Source organism: Vulpes lagopus, chromosome 7 (genome assembly GCF_018345385.1).
Source record: "Vulpes lagopus strain Blue_001 chromosome 7, ASM1834538v1, whole genome shotgun sequence".
Classification (NCBI taxonomy): Eukaryota; Metazoa; Chordata; class Mammalia; order Carnivora; family Canidae; genus Vulpes; species Vulpes lagopus.
In genome coordinates, this window is record NC_054830.1 from 23,910,195 (window position 1) to 23,926,962 (window position 16,768).

Genomic DNA, 16,768 nt, shown 5'->3' on the forward strand with positions numbered 1-16,768 from the left:
AAAAATGTGAATATTCTAAATGATTTAATGGCACTAGTGTCCAGCTAAGACCTGTTTGTCGAACAAGATGACGATGCTATTTTTATACAAATATTTATAGTAGCTAATCCTGATTTTTCAGTTATAGTTCTGGGGAGCTGGGTTAGCGCAGAAAAATGCCTTTAAAATGTGGGGCACATCACTTTCTCTCATGAAAGCTAATAAAGATGAGACAGATCTCCTGGGGCCTAGCAGCAATGCCTCTCTCTCTGTAGGCTATGTGACTGTTTAGTGCTACTGGACTAACTTCTTCCTTCTGGTTTACTGTGGGACAGGATTGTTCTCAGCCCTCGTCTGTTAGACCTGGGTTCAAATCCTGACTCTTGAAATTATAAACTCTGAAAGCTTTAGGAAGTTACTTAATCTTATAAGTCATAGTTTTCTTATCTATAAAATAAAGACAATGATACTTTCTGTATTGTGGGAGATTAGATGGTATACAGTATTGCAGATCAACTGATTGGCAGAGTACCTGATATACAATGTGAGCATAAAATACATATATTATTATTATTGTAATTACTATTATTAACATTATCTAGGGCATAGATAGTATTATGCCCTTCAGAAGCTCACAGCTTCTCAGAACAGATTAACAATCAGGAAACATTTACCATAGTTTTGCCTATTTCTGACTATAGAATCAACCTCCAGAAGGTAACTCAACCTTTCAGGGTCTCAGCTTTCTCACCTTTAAGGATTTTGTTTGCCTGCTTATCTCAGGAAAATAAATTCTTGATTTAATCACTAAAATTGGTCACAATGTATAAAAATCTGATTATCATCAAACTAATACTAAGATTTTTAAACAAAATATTAATTGACTTGAAGTCTGAATATATTAAATACTATGTTTGAAAATCTTAAAAATTTGAGAATTGACCTATCCATTTAAATACATGGCCACTTAATATTGAGAATTCATTTATTTTAGCATTTAACTGCTTGTGGTAATATAACTGTCCCACCAGGACTTGGCACCTAAAAAGTATGATACATTTTAAAAGGTTTTTAGAGACTCAATTCTAACAAGATTTAAGGTCACACAGCTGGCATGAAGCAGAGGCAAAATTTGAACCCAGGTCTTTCTGTCAGTACAGCCAGTGATCTTTCCACAAGGCCACAGAGAGCTATTCTGCATATGTCTTGAAGTCCTTTCAGGCCTCGCAAGTGTCTTGATCAAAGCTGGCAAGCATTCACTGATTTATTCAGAATTTGTTGATCTCTTCCATATGGACTAAATCTAGGAAAGACAAATTTTGCCTTATTGCTGAACCAATATGAAATACTCAGAGGTAATGGAGTTACATAAGATTATTCAGAAATTCTTTCCTTCTATGAAATATAGGAAAAAGCATTGATAGAAAGCTTATTTTTAGAGTCTATCCTATATATAAATACAATATGGATTGTGATTTATCTGAAAACTAAATATTCTAGCATCCTGATATAACCCTCTTTGTTTGTGACCGAATTTGCTATCAGATAGGCCTGCCTCAGACTTTATTCAAACATATTTATTTAACAAATGCTATAAGGTCCTCTTAAAAGATACATCCCTCGATGAATTTGCTGTGGTGTGCCAGAAGACATCCAAAGGACATGAGCTCCCTTTCCTTTCTCTTACCTTGAATGAATTGCCAAATATATTCTTTGTGTGAAACAAACCTAAACCACACATGTTTGTCTTTCATGGCAAAAGCAAAAACAAAAACAAAACAAAACTAAGGTTTCAAGTAGTCATAGCCTCAATGTCTCACACACCTTGCTGGCACATGTGTTAAATGAGGGATATCACTCAAGAAACTTGGCTATTGCATTTTTAAACAAGTAAGAAATACATAAGCTTTCAAAAGATAAGCCAATTGTCTTCTTGAGTGTCCACAGAAACATAACATCATCCCTAACAGTCCCTATTCCTCATACATAACCCATTTCCAACTTGAAATATGAATGTGCATTCCAAGTCTACTACCACCTGTGATGGGCAACTAAGCAATCCATGCTCACTCACTGCTGACAATTCGCAACATGACTGCAAAATTTACCTTTCAAGTTCTGCAATCTTCTTGTCCTTGTCATTCTTTTCATTCTCCACCTCCTTGAGGATCTCCAGCAACCGGTCGACTTCCGCTTGAGCCTTGCCACACTCATCACGGTAGTAAGATGCCTCTTTATCAAGTTGTTTTATTCGGTCTGCAAACTCGGGATTCATCCTGGAGTCATCTTCAATATTATGAGCCTTCAACATTATATTTTTAAAGAATGCAGTTAAGACAACAATTTAGAACAATAGGTAGTACAGTCACCAATGGCCCAGAAATTATCTTTGGAGAAAAAAATAATAACCATCAAGAATTATGGGTATACTGTCAGTTAAAAGGCAAAATGGAAAATGACATGTTTCCGCTACCTTAGAACAATGTTGATTTTAAATTATAACATAGCTTCACAGGAGAGTTTCTTTTATTGTTAATATTTTATTGCATTATATGTTACTACTTTTAGGAGGTTTTTTCCCCACTAAGAAATGGGAGATTAGTTGAGGGAGAGATTGTGACATCTTTATCCTGATGTTTTGGCAAGCAGAACTAAGACAATTCAACTCCTTACAATTAAGGAGGTGATTCATACCAACAGCTTCCTTTTCCAGTAGAGAAACTGAGATAGATAAAACAATATTAAATTATTTTTCCAAGAACCATCAAGGGTATATGTAAGGCAAGGAACATGTAAGAGACTACTTGATCACTGAACACTTCATCCCACTGAGATTTTTCAGCAGAAGATGTAGGTTGAGAGAAAGACTTGCAAGTGAGGAAGGGCTTTCCAGCTAACAGTCATACCCATAAATTCTTGTTCTCTTGATTAAATTTAACCTGAACCAGGAGGAGGATGAGCTAATTCATGAACAAGCACACAGACGAGAATCTGCAAACACATGCATGGGTGGGTGGCAGCTTCACACACAAAAACATACACAGGCAACAACACAGCAACAATACTGCAGAATAATTTGCAGCCAAAGTATTTGTGATTCTTGCGTGTCTGAAAGTGTGTTATGACTTTTTTTTCCCAAAATAAACTTTTGGCTGAAATATTCTCAGACAGATGGAAATAACACTGCACTGCAATGTTTTGCCTACCCCTTGTTTCCCATTATTCCTAATTGACTTCTTCAAAGAGTAGGCAGGGAAAAAACAAGTAGTTTAACAACAGTGCACATTCAACAGAGAAAGTTCAGAGAAGTCATATATGTGTGTATCTCCAAAATCCATGTGTGAAATCATACAATGTTAACAATTTATTAGGACTTAAGTTGTTCTGCTGTCTTGCCATGTAGAATAGATGTTCACTGTATTTTTATATCTTTTTGTTTAATTTCAGGGAAAAAACAAGGCAAGCAAGCTACAGCTACTGTGGTGTTAAATGAATCATGCATGGTTAGAAAAATTAATACTAATACTACTTTACAAGGGTGACAGCTTTTGCAATGATTTAGTTGAAAAAAAATTAAAAATTAGTATAAAAATAAATTTCTTATTTATGACAAAATAATCATTTTTAGAATAATATTCTTGCATGTAACATATTATTTAAGCATGAGGATAGGAGGAAAATAATTTGCTTTCATGTTCTTTAATCTAAGATTTCCTTATTCAAGAAATAAACTCAACTACGCAAAAAGAACTTGGGAAAATTTATTAATTCGACATACTCTCCAGTACTGGTTTATTTTCTTTTACCAACATTTCTCAGAGATTATTTATTTTTATTTACTTAGTATGTACACTGGATTTCATTCTACTAGATTAGTGAGCTTTTTCAGTAAAATTAAAATAATCTAAAAGAGAATCCTGAGCTAATATGCCTTTAGAAGTTTATTTATCTAACAATTTTATTTTAAACTGAAGTAATGAACATTTAAATTTGTTAATCTCCAATTTTAAAATGTAGAGTAGATATTCTATTTTAAAAGAAAATAACTATTCCAAATATCTATTTCTATTTGTATAAGAATTCATTACTCTTATATCAGAAAAGTGCTGAAAATACAGTTTTAAAAATTTCTAAGAAAGAGAAACAAAATGTTGATATTAATTCTCTTCCACTTTTATGCTATATTACCATTATTTTAGGCAGCTAAAAAGCTTTTCATGACATTTTCTCAAACTACCTGACCAAGATATTAAGATCTTTTAAAGAGAACTCATGAATTGAGCTAGAAATGTGCAAAACAAACATAAATGTTTTGATTCCATGTTCCTGATTTAAGTTACGATTCCTTTCTCGATCCTGATTTAAAGATTCACAAAGAGCTAGCAGTTCAGTTAGCCACTGTGCTTTATTTTAGTTGCTTTTATTCTTATGATTATTATTATCATTATTTTTAATGAATGGGTACAGGATTACTAATTGTGAGACTTAGAATTTAGAATCTAAATCTAGCCCTGTGTCTTATGAGTACTACGGACAAAGGAGTTAGCCTCTCCAAGGACAACAAAAGCTATGAATAAAATAAACAAGGGAAAGGTATTATTCATTTGTATTATTATGACTATTATTTAATGATATGCATCCCACCAGTGCAGCTTGTTATACAGCTAGGGTACTGGTTTATTTAGTTTTTCATCAAGATAGTACATATATCTTGGAGAAGCCTCCCCACTAGGCTTACAGAAAAAGCAGTCTGCTGGTAGATGAGTATCTGAGCACATTCTTTATTTTAACTCTGTAAAGAGAAGGTAACCTAAAGCCAGTTTTCAATACCAGGTGAAATTAGATGGTTGGTAGTCTTTGCAACCAAACAAATGAATATGGTTAAAGGACACACGGGATGTTTAGAAGTACAGAAAGCCTAGGAAAAGACATGCCTGAATCTAGACCACTGTTGGCCTCATGATATTAAAGTTAGATCATGTTATTAAAACAGATCATAGTCAAGTTTACAGTTAGCCTGGTATCTGTTAGATAATACTTGTAGGTGCTAATGACTCTTCCTTTTAAAAGAAATAAGCAACCACAAGAATACCTTGGAGTTAAATACATCTCCATATCAATGATAGGTTACAATTCTTTGAAGGGTTATTAAACAAAGATGCAAATAGAAAAAAATGCAAATAGATACCATTTAAAAAATTTAAAGTCAATAGAAAGCTTTAAGAAAGAATCATATAGAGATGGATGAGTAACAGTTGCTTCTGGGTCATCACTAGTGTCCATGCAGAGACTCAAGGGAGAGGAGTTTCCCATGACTGATAGCTGCTTAGTCCCAGATCCAACCTGAGTCGTGAGGGCAAAAGTCTCCACAGAATTCATAAAAGATACAGCAAGTAACCACCTCTATTCAGCTTCAATCATAACTTTTCAGCTGATGGACTAAAATTGTTAACCAGTGTAGCATAAGTGTGTTATACTATGATATACAGACATGAGGATTATAGTATGCTAAAGAAATACAGGAGGAACTTGAGCTTATAAAGAAGTGCTTCTTTCCAAGTTATAAGGCCAGAGCCTACTCTAAAAATGAAGTGAAGGAAGCACTTTATTTGCATTTAGCAATGCTCTTGCCTTTTCTAATTATAACATGGATTCTTTAAACTAGAATGGTAGCTACTGATGGGGATTAAAAGTAGGTAACAGAATTGGACCTAATATACTTTAGACACTACAGAGAAAAATAATAAATATATTTGAATGATCATTATCTAATAAATTCCTATCACAGCATTCTGACCCATTCAAGGTTTAAACTAAAAATACACAGTAATTATTTTCCCTTGTGGATCTGTCAATTTGAAATTAATTCTCCCAAAAGGTCAGGAAGTGACTGCCCATTTCATTCTAAGGCACATCAACTCTGTCCCCTCTCTTCATTTGTCAGGAATCTAGCTCTTTAAAATGCAAATTGTGTGGATTTCATGGTTTTAGAAGCTATTTATCATAAATATAGGGAAGAACATTGCCACTTTCAAAGACATCTCCAGTCATCAAAACCAAAAAAATATCGATGAGCATTCATTTCTTAAAGTAGAGATTTAATTTTGCTGATTAAACCAGTCAGTTTAAAGGGAAATTCAAGTATCTGGTTCTGCTTCAACATATTTCTGATCACTTTTAGAGCAGCTCTCAAACATCTCTCAGGAACACAGAAAATTGGGGAAAATATATTTCAGAAAAGTCTGTATTGAATATTAGATCAGTAAGTTTTGAGGGTCCCCCAATTATGTTTTCCTACATTTCCACATGTAAGAAAATTTCCCCACAAATGGAAATAATCAAAACAAACTTTGGAGCCTCACTGATGTGGGCATGCCTTGGAATTTTGATGTGAACTGACTTTGAAAGTCTGAATCAAGCACAAACAAGAAATCTGGTCATGACTTAGGACAAAGAAAACATAACAATACCTAGTGGCTATTTAAATTATAGAATTTAGAACTATTTCAGGAAATAAGGCAAAGATTCAGGTTAATATTTTATTTAAATTAAAGTTAAGAGCAAAAAGTGCCTTAAGCCAAACCAGAGATTGATAGTATCGATATGAAAAATCACAAGTTTATTAATATTTCTTTGGTAAAGGTTGGATGTTGATTATTTTCAGTAAAATTCTAGTTCATCATTTGAGTGCCTAGAAAGGAAAGCATTAACTTTGGCCCAGAAACCTGCTGCAAAACTGGGCAGGGAATATTCAATTATAATATTATATAGCATTCTTTCTTTGAAATGGGCTTAACAATGTTTAAAAAATCATTTCTTTCAAAATAAACAAATGATTAGTCATGATCATAAAGCACAAGCAGAACACTAACTAATGAGTCTGATGATTTTTCTTCCCTGCTACTTATGAGTTTCAGCAATAATTTGTTAAATTTATGCCCAGTGAAAATATGATTCTTGATTGCAGTACTTTTGGGGGTTTGAACATTCTTTTCATATCTAAGCAACAGAAAAGGGCATATAAACTACTTAAACATTGTATTTTATTTCAGTCTTCCAAAAGAAGTTCCAACCTTCACATAATTCTGTTATAAATAAGCCTTACTTTTTAAAATAAAGGTTTTAAGGGTGATTATATAACTTCAATATATTATGAAATTTATATTTTAAGTTCAATTAATTAATACCAAATATAAAAGCTGAGCCTAAATAATACATTCAAAGTCTAATAGTGATATGTCTTTGAATCTTACACTACTTAGTTCTAAAGGAAACTATTCTTTTATAATTTTGGCTAAGTAAATCGGAACTCAGAATTTTCATATTCTAACAACTATTCAAAATGAAACTTTTTTCATAGATGGAACAAAGAGAATATTTTAAATAAATGAACAAATGTTCAAAATAATTTTTCTTATATCACACATATACAAAATTAAAAGAACCAATTGTATGCTTAACAGTTTTTAAGACCATATAAACAAAAATACAATTATAATGTAATCGTTTTTAACTATGGACTTTTCAAAAATTAGCAAAATAAAGAAATGAACTAATTATCTGGATGTTCTGAAATAAGACATGTGACGTCAAATCTTAATTATTATAAATATTACTTGAGTTCTTTAGATATTTGAAAGCCTAGAGCGAGTATGCTGTGTATATGTGTTTGTTTGTTTATATATGCTATGTGCATGCTGTGAATTATCTCTTAAATAGTTTTAATTTTCTATTGTGTTGGGGGGAACTAGTCTATGAGTGAATCAAATAATTTTCGTAAATAGTCCCAAAAATCGCAAAAATAAACCACTGTCCCTAAACTGCATTTATAATACAGTCGGCCATGTCCTTGGGACTGCAAAGTCCTATATGACCTATATATCAGGAAGACCTCACTGAACATTAACAGGATTTTCTTCTTTCTCTAGACTGGAAAAATGCTCGGTCTTTTTCTTATAAACTGTTACATAAAATGTGAGCCCTGCAAAAGATGCGTTTGCAGAAAAGACAGGATTTCAATGAGTGATCAGGCAAGGGAGGAAACTCACATGTGTGGAAATACATCAGAGTGGTCTCAAGTGTGCCCTAGCCAGTCACGAAGTTGCCCTCAGTGCCTCCAAATCCATCATTTGCCTTGCAACAAGGATATACAATGCACTAAATTTAGGACTCAGAAGCTCTAAAGTTTTATTAAAAATTTATAAGAGACCTCTGGATACCATCTCTAGGCATAATAACTACTAGGGCTACAGCAAAGAAGGTATTTGAGCCTAATGAAAAACACATATTATTTGTTTGGAACTAAAAACTAAGAAAGAAAAAGAATTCAATTGAAGATAACCTACATAGTGTTTATATGACAAGACAAAACTCCTCCAGGAGTAGAAACTGGTAGTTAAGCTGCAGAAAGGTTATTATTATAAAAAATAATAAGGATACAAAGACAAAATTTTAGATCCCTAAGAAATGGCATTACAGCATCACTTAGTAGGTGACTAAAGTAAAAGTAAGACTTTCAAAAGTAGGTTTATTTCTACTCCAGGAAAAAAATGTTCCCAGGAAGACTTCGAAGTTGAATCTTTATTTACTCTGATTTAGTATAGATTTATGGACACAGAACTGACTGTAAAATGATCTTATTTAACAAAAACAATTAAGTTATAGTTCACCAAAATTTATACGGTGGTCTTTTTCAAAATAAACATACAATAATAAAAGAAATTTCCTAGGTTCCAATAACTGGCTAGAAAATTAAAGAAGAAATACAGCATTCACCAAAAATTGATCTTACATAAATTTCTAAGTAACTTGAAAGTCTATAGATATCTATATAGATAAAGCTATATCTATCTATCTATCTATCTATCTATCTATCTATCTATCTAGTAATGCTTAGAACTACACTTGAAATATCCCAGGCCTATAATAGGATAATGTCAAACCTCTACTGTAAAATATTTATGAAAAAAATAAAAGTTGTATCAAGTTCATGAATTGGAAGAAATAATATTGGAAAGATATCATTCTAAAATTATTTATAGGCTGAGTATAATTTAAATTAAAATCACTAACAGTTGTGCTTTTCAGTTGACAAGGTGATCCGGAAGTTTACTTGGAATAAGAGAAAATTAAAGGCTAAGAACACTAAAACAAGACAAAACAAAATGAAAAAAAAATGAAAAGCAGAATTCGGGTGGAATTTGTTTCACTAGATACTTTAAAATATTATAAACCACAGTAATTAAAATTCTGACCCAACAAATAACAGATATTGATAAAACTGAACAGCTCAGAAACTAAGACATTCATACAGATGAGAACTTAGTATCTGATGAAATAATATGAAGAACAGTGGTTAAAGAATTATTTGATAAATGGTGCTGGGATAATTAGTTGATCATTTAAAAATATATGTTAAAACTTCACCTCTCAACATGAATCAAAATATACTAAAGACAGATAAATGAGTTAAGCTGATGTAAAAAGTAACATTAAAAATGTTTTAAACGTAAATGTCTATTCTTGAAATCAGAGAATGGCTTCTGAGCATAAAGAAAATGAGAAAACTCTAAAGGGAAACAAAGGTCAAAAGACCTAAAAATAGTTATAGTTTTATTTATTTAAAAAATTTAAGTGAGGGGTGCCTGGGTGGCGCAGTCAGTGAAGCATCTGCCTTTGGCTCAGGTCATGATCCCTGCCAAGGTCCCGGGATGGAGCCCTGAGTCAGGCTCCCTGCTCAGTAAGGAGCTTGCTTCTCCCTCTGTCCCTCCTCTCTCTTGTGCTCACTCTCTTGCCCTATCTCTCAAATAAATAAATAAATAAATAAATAAATAAATAAATAAATAAATAAAATCTTTTAAAAATATTGTCACAAATCTGACAAAGTTTCTATAAAAGCATAGAATGGCTCACACAAACAGTGGATGAAAACAGTAAACTCAAAAACAAGTGTTTACATGACCAAAAGAAACAATTCACAGAAGAAAAAAACAAACAGCTAATAAATGTTTTAAAAACCTCAACCACCCTAACCTCAACCACCCTAGTGATTAAAGAAAACAAAGTAAAAATGACCAAAAAAAAAAAAATCCAGCTATGCATTTATCCAAGTTATAAAAAAATGACAATTCTTGGTCTTGGTCAGGGTGTGGCGGGAAGGTTGCCTTTATCCAGTGCTGGAAGAAAAGTGTCATGGTAGAACTTCTCTAAAATTCAACAAGCGAGAACTATTAGGAGCTTTTAAAAATCATTTATTTTTATTTATTTATTTATTCCATGAAATTTATTCTATGAAGAACACAGAAATGTAGGGAGATTAATATGGGATGATGTTTTTCTGAACATTATATACAGGCAAAAAAAAAAGGGGGGTGGAGATGAGCAATATTTGAGGAGTGAGTAAATAGAGTAAAATATCACATAATCAGTAAGATAGTGTTTTGGAAGAATAATTAGTTACTGGAGAAAATGTTGATGATATGTTACAAAAACAGGATATACAATTTAATAAACATTGACATAGTCTGGTGAAAAGAAAATAAGAGTATTAAATGAGAGAAAAAAGAAAGGAAATAGAAGGAAAAAAGGAAGAAAGGGGGACAGGAGGGACAGAGGAGAAAGGAAAACTAGAGAAAGAAAGATGAAGAAAGAAAGAAAGAAAGAAAGAAAGAAAGAAAGAAAGAAAGAAAGAAAGAAAGAAAGGGCAGAACAAGAATTACAAAAAGATGTCTTAGTAAAGAACCACCCAAATGCTCCTAATGATTATCTTTGTGCCAGGAGATACCCTGTCATTTTATTTTCTCCTATACTTCCATACTTTTGCAAATTCTCCACTGTGACCGTATGTTACTTTTATAACCAGAATAACATGATTATTTTTAAAAGACTATTAAGAATAGAAAATCCATCATGATGCATCCCTATCAGTCCAAAAAAGAACTGGACCCTGAGAATATCTGCACACAGGGAGAGTTACAGTAATGAGAGGCTGGCTATACTCCTAGGATGCCAAACCAATGGGTTAGCTTAATTAATTCAAGGAGAAAAGTTTGTTTTTGCTCCTTGGGGGCTTGCCACTGTGGTTGAAAAGTCTAATAAGTGCCATATCATCAATATTCCTAGAAATGGTCTCAGAGTTAACAGAGCCATTTCTTCAGTCCTACCTATTCTGACAGGGATGCGGAAATCCTATCATGGTTCTAATAACTCTTTGCTGCTACAGGAAAAAAGCCCACCCCAGTTATCCTGAACACACTCAAAATGTGACATACCTAAGATGTTCTTCCTAGCCTTAACTAGTAAATGTGAAACAATTTCTGTGGGATTACTTTACATCTTTTAAAAATGATCTAAAGAAAATACTCATTTTTCCCAGGGTCAATTTTCAAGCTTAAAGATATTCCAGTCTTGTCTTTCTTTATCTACCCATTGTCTGGAGCCTGCTTATTAATATTTCCATTCAAGGGGCCTGGGTGCCTCAGTCAGTTAAGCAGTTAAGCATTTGACTCTTGATTTCAGCTCAGGTCATGATCTTGAAGTTGTGAGATCCGGCCCCACATCCAGCTCATGTGCTGGGCTTGGAGCCCACTTAGGATTCTCTCTCTCCCTCTGCCCTTCCCTCCGCCCATATAAAAAACCAAAATAATAATAAATAACAATCCCATTCAAATATTAAGAGATAGGAAATATGGATTATTTTTCGTGCTCTGCTAAAAATCATATTTGGGGAAAGAGGTTAATATAGATGCACCAAAAGGAAATTGAGAAATTCTGTTTGCAAAAATAAAATTTGTTTTAAAGAATGGGGGGTGGAGGTTGAATCTAATTAAATACATCCAAGCAGTGTGTATCATGCTGTATGTATCCTGGAATAGCAGCTTAACAAAAAGTTGTTGCCTAAATTGCTTCCTTTATCTATGCTATTCCATTTTCCCATGATGGGAATTCATAAATAGGAGGTAATTAGAATGCATGATAGCACAGATCACATCTGCCAAATGACAAATTCTGATCACCGTTAGGTAATATTTCACCCAGTTAAGCCAGTTGAGTTGACAAAAAGGTCTTTCTTCTTTAATAAGTTAAAGAAACAAATAAACTGCTTCATATAAATGCACACCTGTCATTAGGATAAAAAAATCAGTGGTGGCATCTGGGCCAGCCATTTTACATGTATTTTTACTAGTTACCTGTTTTGTGTACCATTAAGCTATAATCAAAATTGTTACTATCTGTTATTAGGAGGCTATATTTTAGTTTGTCCTCAGCCAAATGACATGTTTTTAACTCTTACAAAACCCACAATAATGTTAGGCATTTACCAATCTCAAAGAGCATAGCCCTATTTTTAAATCTAAGCCTATTTTAACTTCTATCATTTGGATGTAATTTACATCGAGTTGCTTGCTATTTTACAAATGCTATCCCTTTTCACATAGGTAATTCTGAGTTAAAAGGATCTAAGAAAGAGTTCCATGAGCCTGGATCTGCAGCTGACCTCCACTTTTCTATAGCCTTAGGGTTGAAGTTAAGAAGGAGGTAATATCAGTGCTGGCCATATTTTCTTAAGTTTTTCATTTTTAAATTTCACATTCAAAAGAAATGGCAGTGGCCTTTGCACAGGTCATTTCCTTTGACAGAAAGGAAATGGGAAGAGACTCATAAATATTTTTGAAATCTCCCATGTATGGCACACCGTGACATGTGATCAATAGATCCTCATGCTTTGATATGTTACAGCGGGAACTTTCAGAAATGACTTACTGGGTTGTACATCTGATTGAACAACTGCTCAGCTTGCTACATTGCAAAGTTGGGGAGGCATTGAAGCACAGACAGGGAAAGAAGGAAAGATCCAGAAAAACAGTATTAGCTCAACAAATCCAGTGCATTTGCACAGACGAACTGGTTGTTAAAAAAGAAGAAATTTCAGTTTCTAAACATTCCACAGTGAAAGTGAGAGGCTCTAGGGAAATAGAAATGTTGACTTTGGCTCCTAAAAAAGAATAGCTGGAATAAGAAATTTAAGGTTTGTGTTACTTTCCCTTTCTCAAGTTAAATAACCCATGAAATAAAGAAAGCTGTCTACTTTTGATGATACATGAAGTGCCGGCCTCCAGCAATGAATCAGAAGAAGTACTTTTGGCCAAGCCTGCAATTTATTACCTGAACTTCAAAGATAGTAATAATAAAAGATTAATTAAATCTTATCATTGAATTATAGCTCTTCTTTTATATTAACACAAGCCTGAAGTTTCTATTCAATCTAAGTTTAGGAAAATATAGATCAGCAAACAGCAGGTTAGCAATAGCAAAATATCAGTAAGCAAGACATTACAGGATTAACAGTTAATGGAAGAAGAAAAAAATTAAGTCAGCAAGAAGAATAAGGGAACCAAAATACAGTATTATCCATTGCCCATTACCAGCTTCAATTGTTAGTTCATAATTAATAAAAATGTAATTTTCGTGACTATCTTATTATGTCCCAAGTGCTTTTGAATTTATAAAGTTCTTCAGTCTATTTTGTATAAAAGATTTAATTTTTTGTGGATTTAAATGTAGTGATTATTATCTTACATATCACTCACAGGTGCTATTTCTTAAATACCTACATCATTCACTTGGGGATCAATGTCAAGGGGCCGAAGGTAAAATACTATAGGAACTTTCACTTTGCTATAAGCTGAGACATGTGCCTTTGAAGAGCCTGAATTTTTCATTTGTTCAACTTCGATGAACTAAAATGATAATTTTACCATGGTTAAAAAAAACCCACTCTCCTCAAAGATGATATTAATTGGAAAATTACCAAATCATAACATTTTGATTTGTTGCTTCTCAACTGATTCCTAGTCAGATAAGGTAAACTTACTTCTATACACTGAACATCACATATTCTTTTAAAAGACAAAATTATCCACATGTCACTAAAGAGGTTCTTCTCAACCCCTTGGATGTTTAAGATTAATGAATGAGCTAATTTGTAAAGGACACTCATAACTTGTTGTGCATTACATCATTTTATCAACCTCACTAGTATCAGTAAAACTTTCCTCACATGTGGATATTTGATGGCATTGTTGTTAAGATGGGAGATGTAATGTGTAAGGAACAGTTCCTTTTCTGCCTGTAACCATTTTTCATAATGAAGTATTTGCCGACTTAACAGTAAAGGGTTAAAAGTAACTAGGCCTGTGAATGTTCTCCACAAACATTTATGTAAAAACTCACCTTACCAATGTCAAGAATTGTTCATAAGGCAAAAATAAATTTAAATCACAATTTGGTTTCCATTATCACTGGCAAACAAGATTTCTGTTCAGTTAAACACATCTATGATGTTGTGTACATTTTATGGCAAAAATACATGGACGCACACAAATCTTAGCAAAATTCCATTGGGAATTCATGGTTTATTTATGACATAATAAAACTATTATGTTTTCAGCTTTCATTTAGTAACCCTTTATATTTTATTCACAAGTCACATACCCTTTTATTTAAAAGGAGGCCCAGACACTCCTTAAGCTTTTATAGCTGCTTATTTTTCCATGAGTAAATGATGTGTTTATATGTATATTCACATACTGCTGGCTTATACTTTCAAATATTTCATGTAGATCTCAATTCTTTTTAAGGTGATGGGTACTTGAGGTTTTTACAGAACTATTTATTAGCAGAAATTAAAGACTAGTAGAAAAAGTATTTTAAACTTTTGAATTTCATTGATGCTAGAGAGCCAAAAATAACAAAATAGCATCTGCAGGTTAGGTATGAAAATATTTAAATTATAATTACCTTATTTAATCTCACTGTACTATTCACTTAGGAGATAGTATAATCTAACATATTATTTATATACTTAGAAATAAGTTATCTATTCATAAATTAAACAGGTCCTTTACAGCAAGACAACCATATTTGTTACTTTAGTCCTGGTGATGTGGCAAAATGTTAAAATATTGTTGGAAATACTGCTAAAATATTTACAGGATTTCCTTTGTGAATTTTAGCACACAATATATACCTGAGAGTTTAAGGAAAACACATACCCTGAGTGATTCTTTGGGCAAGTCAGAGCTACGCTGAAAGAAATTAAATTGAAATGCATAGACATTCACTTATTAAACTATTCAAGTTATATACATGGAAACTGTGTCAATATGTGAATCTCTTCCTTCTAATTACTAGAGGATCGCAAATTCCATAGGTGATATACACTAAAAGGAAGTATGTCAAGCATGTATCTGCAGAAATAATATAGGTGGTGACCTCAGCTACATAAGTGGCTACACAGAGTTGATGAAGGTATCTTTCATGGCCAAGTCTAATTGAGATCCTCCTTCAGGATTCAGCACAATACAACTGAGGTAAGCTAATGCAAAGCGAGTCAATGAAATTCTCTCACAATTATTTTAGAGCCTGCCTTGTGATCACAAAACTGTTCATTAAATTAAAAGTACCTTTCCTAGGTTCATTTCTTGATACATACATGCATGTATAACATATTACAGAATCCATTCATATATGTGTCAAGAATGTATTATCATACACCCAATGTGTAAATAGCCAAGTCAATTGCCATTTAAGCATCCTCAAATGGGCAATTTAAATTCTTTTACTTATTTTTTTAAGATTTCTGCTTAACTAGATATTGCTTGAAATAAGTGAGATGCTGAGTGGATGGGAAGGTAGATTTTACAATATAGAGATTTTCTTGCTGTTTTGCTATAGAGGGATTTGATGTCTATCTTTTTTAGTAAGGAAACTTTAAAGGTATGAAATTTCTCAGGACAATTTCCTAAAATTCCTTGGTAAAGTGAACAGAGTATGATCACATTTCAGTTATGTATTGTTTCTTACAAAATAGTATATTCAATTTTTAAATATTCAGAATAATTTCTCCACAGATAGGATGCTTTAACATCCCTATCATCTACATCATATATTTTCATAACTTTAGCAAATAAATCCCCGTTCTAGTTTGCTATAAATTATAGTCAAATTTTATTATATGCTTTGCTTGGTTATTTAAATTTTTATCACCTCTTTTGAATAAGTTTATAAGTTGTCAAAGGGAAACAAAATGCTTAAACTCATAAAGTTATGAGTTTTATGTGAACAATGAGTGCAGACGTACCAAACAACACAGGGAAAAAGTCGAAGGAACGATGCATGACTGGAAATGTACTCCACAAAAATGTCCAGTTCAGAAAAAAACATGTTAATGCTGCAATGTAAAGATCCTGTTTTCTTTTCCAAAGTCTTCTACATTCAACAAGCTTTCTAAGACATTAAGGTTATATTTTGGTTAAGTATAAATAGTCATCCCACAGATATTCTAGGGATTTCTTCAACTATTAGGGTGGACTTCTAGAAATTTAGTATTGTCAAGTAAACTTTTACAAAGTTCCAATACAAAAAGTGACCTACATCTTTAAGTAGTAAAAGTTTATCAATATATAATGGGACTCCGGATTCTTTGATTTGTTACAGTTTCATTTGCTTTTTTTATAGTTGAGATTTACCCAGAGAATAACAGTTTATTTTTATATTTTTTTACTTCCACTACTATTTTCATCTATTTTGCAAGTTTTTTTCAGACAGGAAACCTAAGATATTTTTTCAGGTTCACCGGCCAATTCGATGCAGACTTTGTAAGTTAAGAGTGCCTAATTCTCTTATCAGCAGACAGCAAAAGATAAGGGGTTTGTTTCTCTGCAAAATATCTCTTCCTTTTCCATTTTATAAATTCATTGTAAAATGAGCATTTTTTTCTTGGACTTCA

At 32.7% G+C, this 16,768-nt stretch overlaps 1 protein-coding gene across 1 annotated transcript in view; it reads right to left on the reverse strand.

Annotated features, from left to right (window-relative positions):
• Nucleotides 1-16,768, reverse strand: part of ERC2 (ELKS/RAB6-interacting/CAST family member 2) — a 907,564-nt gene that overhangs the window by 453,270 nt on the left and 437,526 nt on the right. The window contains exon 11 of the mRNA XM_041762409.1: nt 2,088-2,281. Coding sequence (XP_041618343.1) covers nt 2,088-2,281 — 194 coding nt within the window. The remainder of the gene's footprint in view (nt 1-2,087; nt 2,282-16,768) is intronic.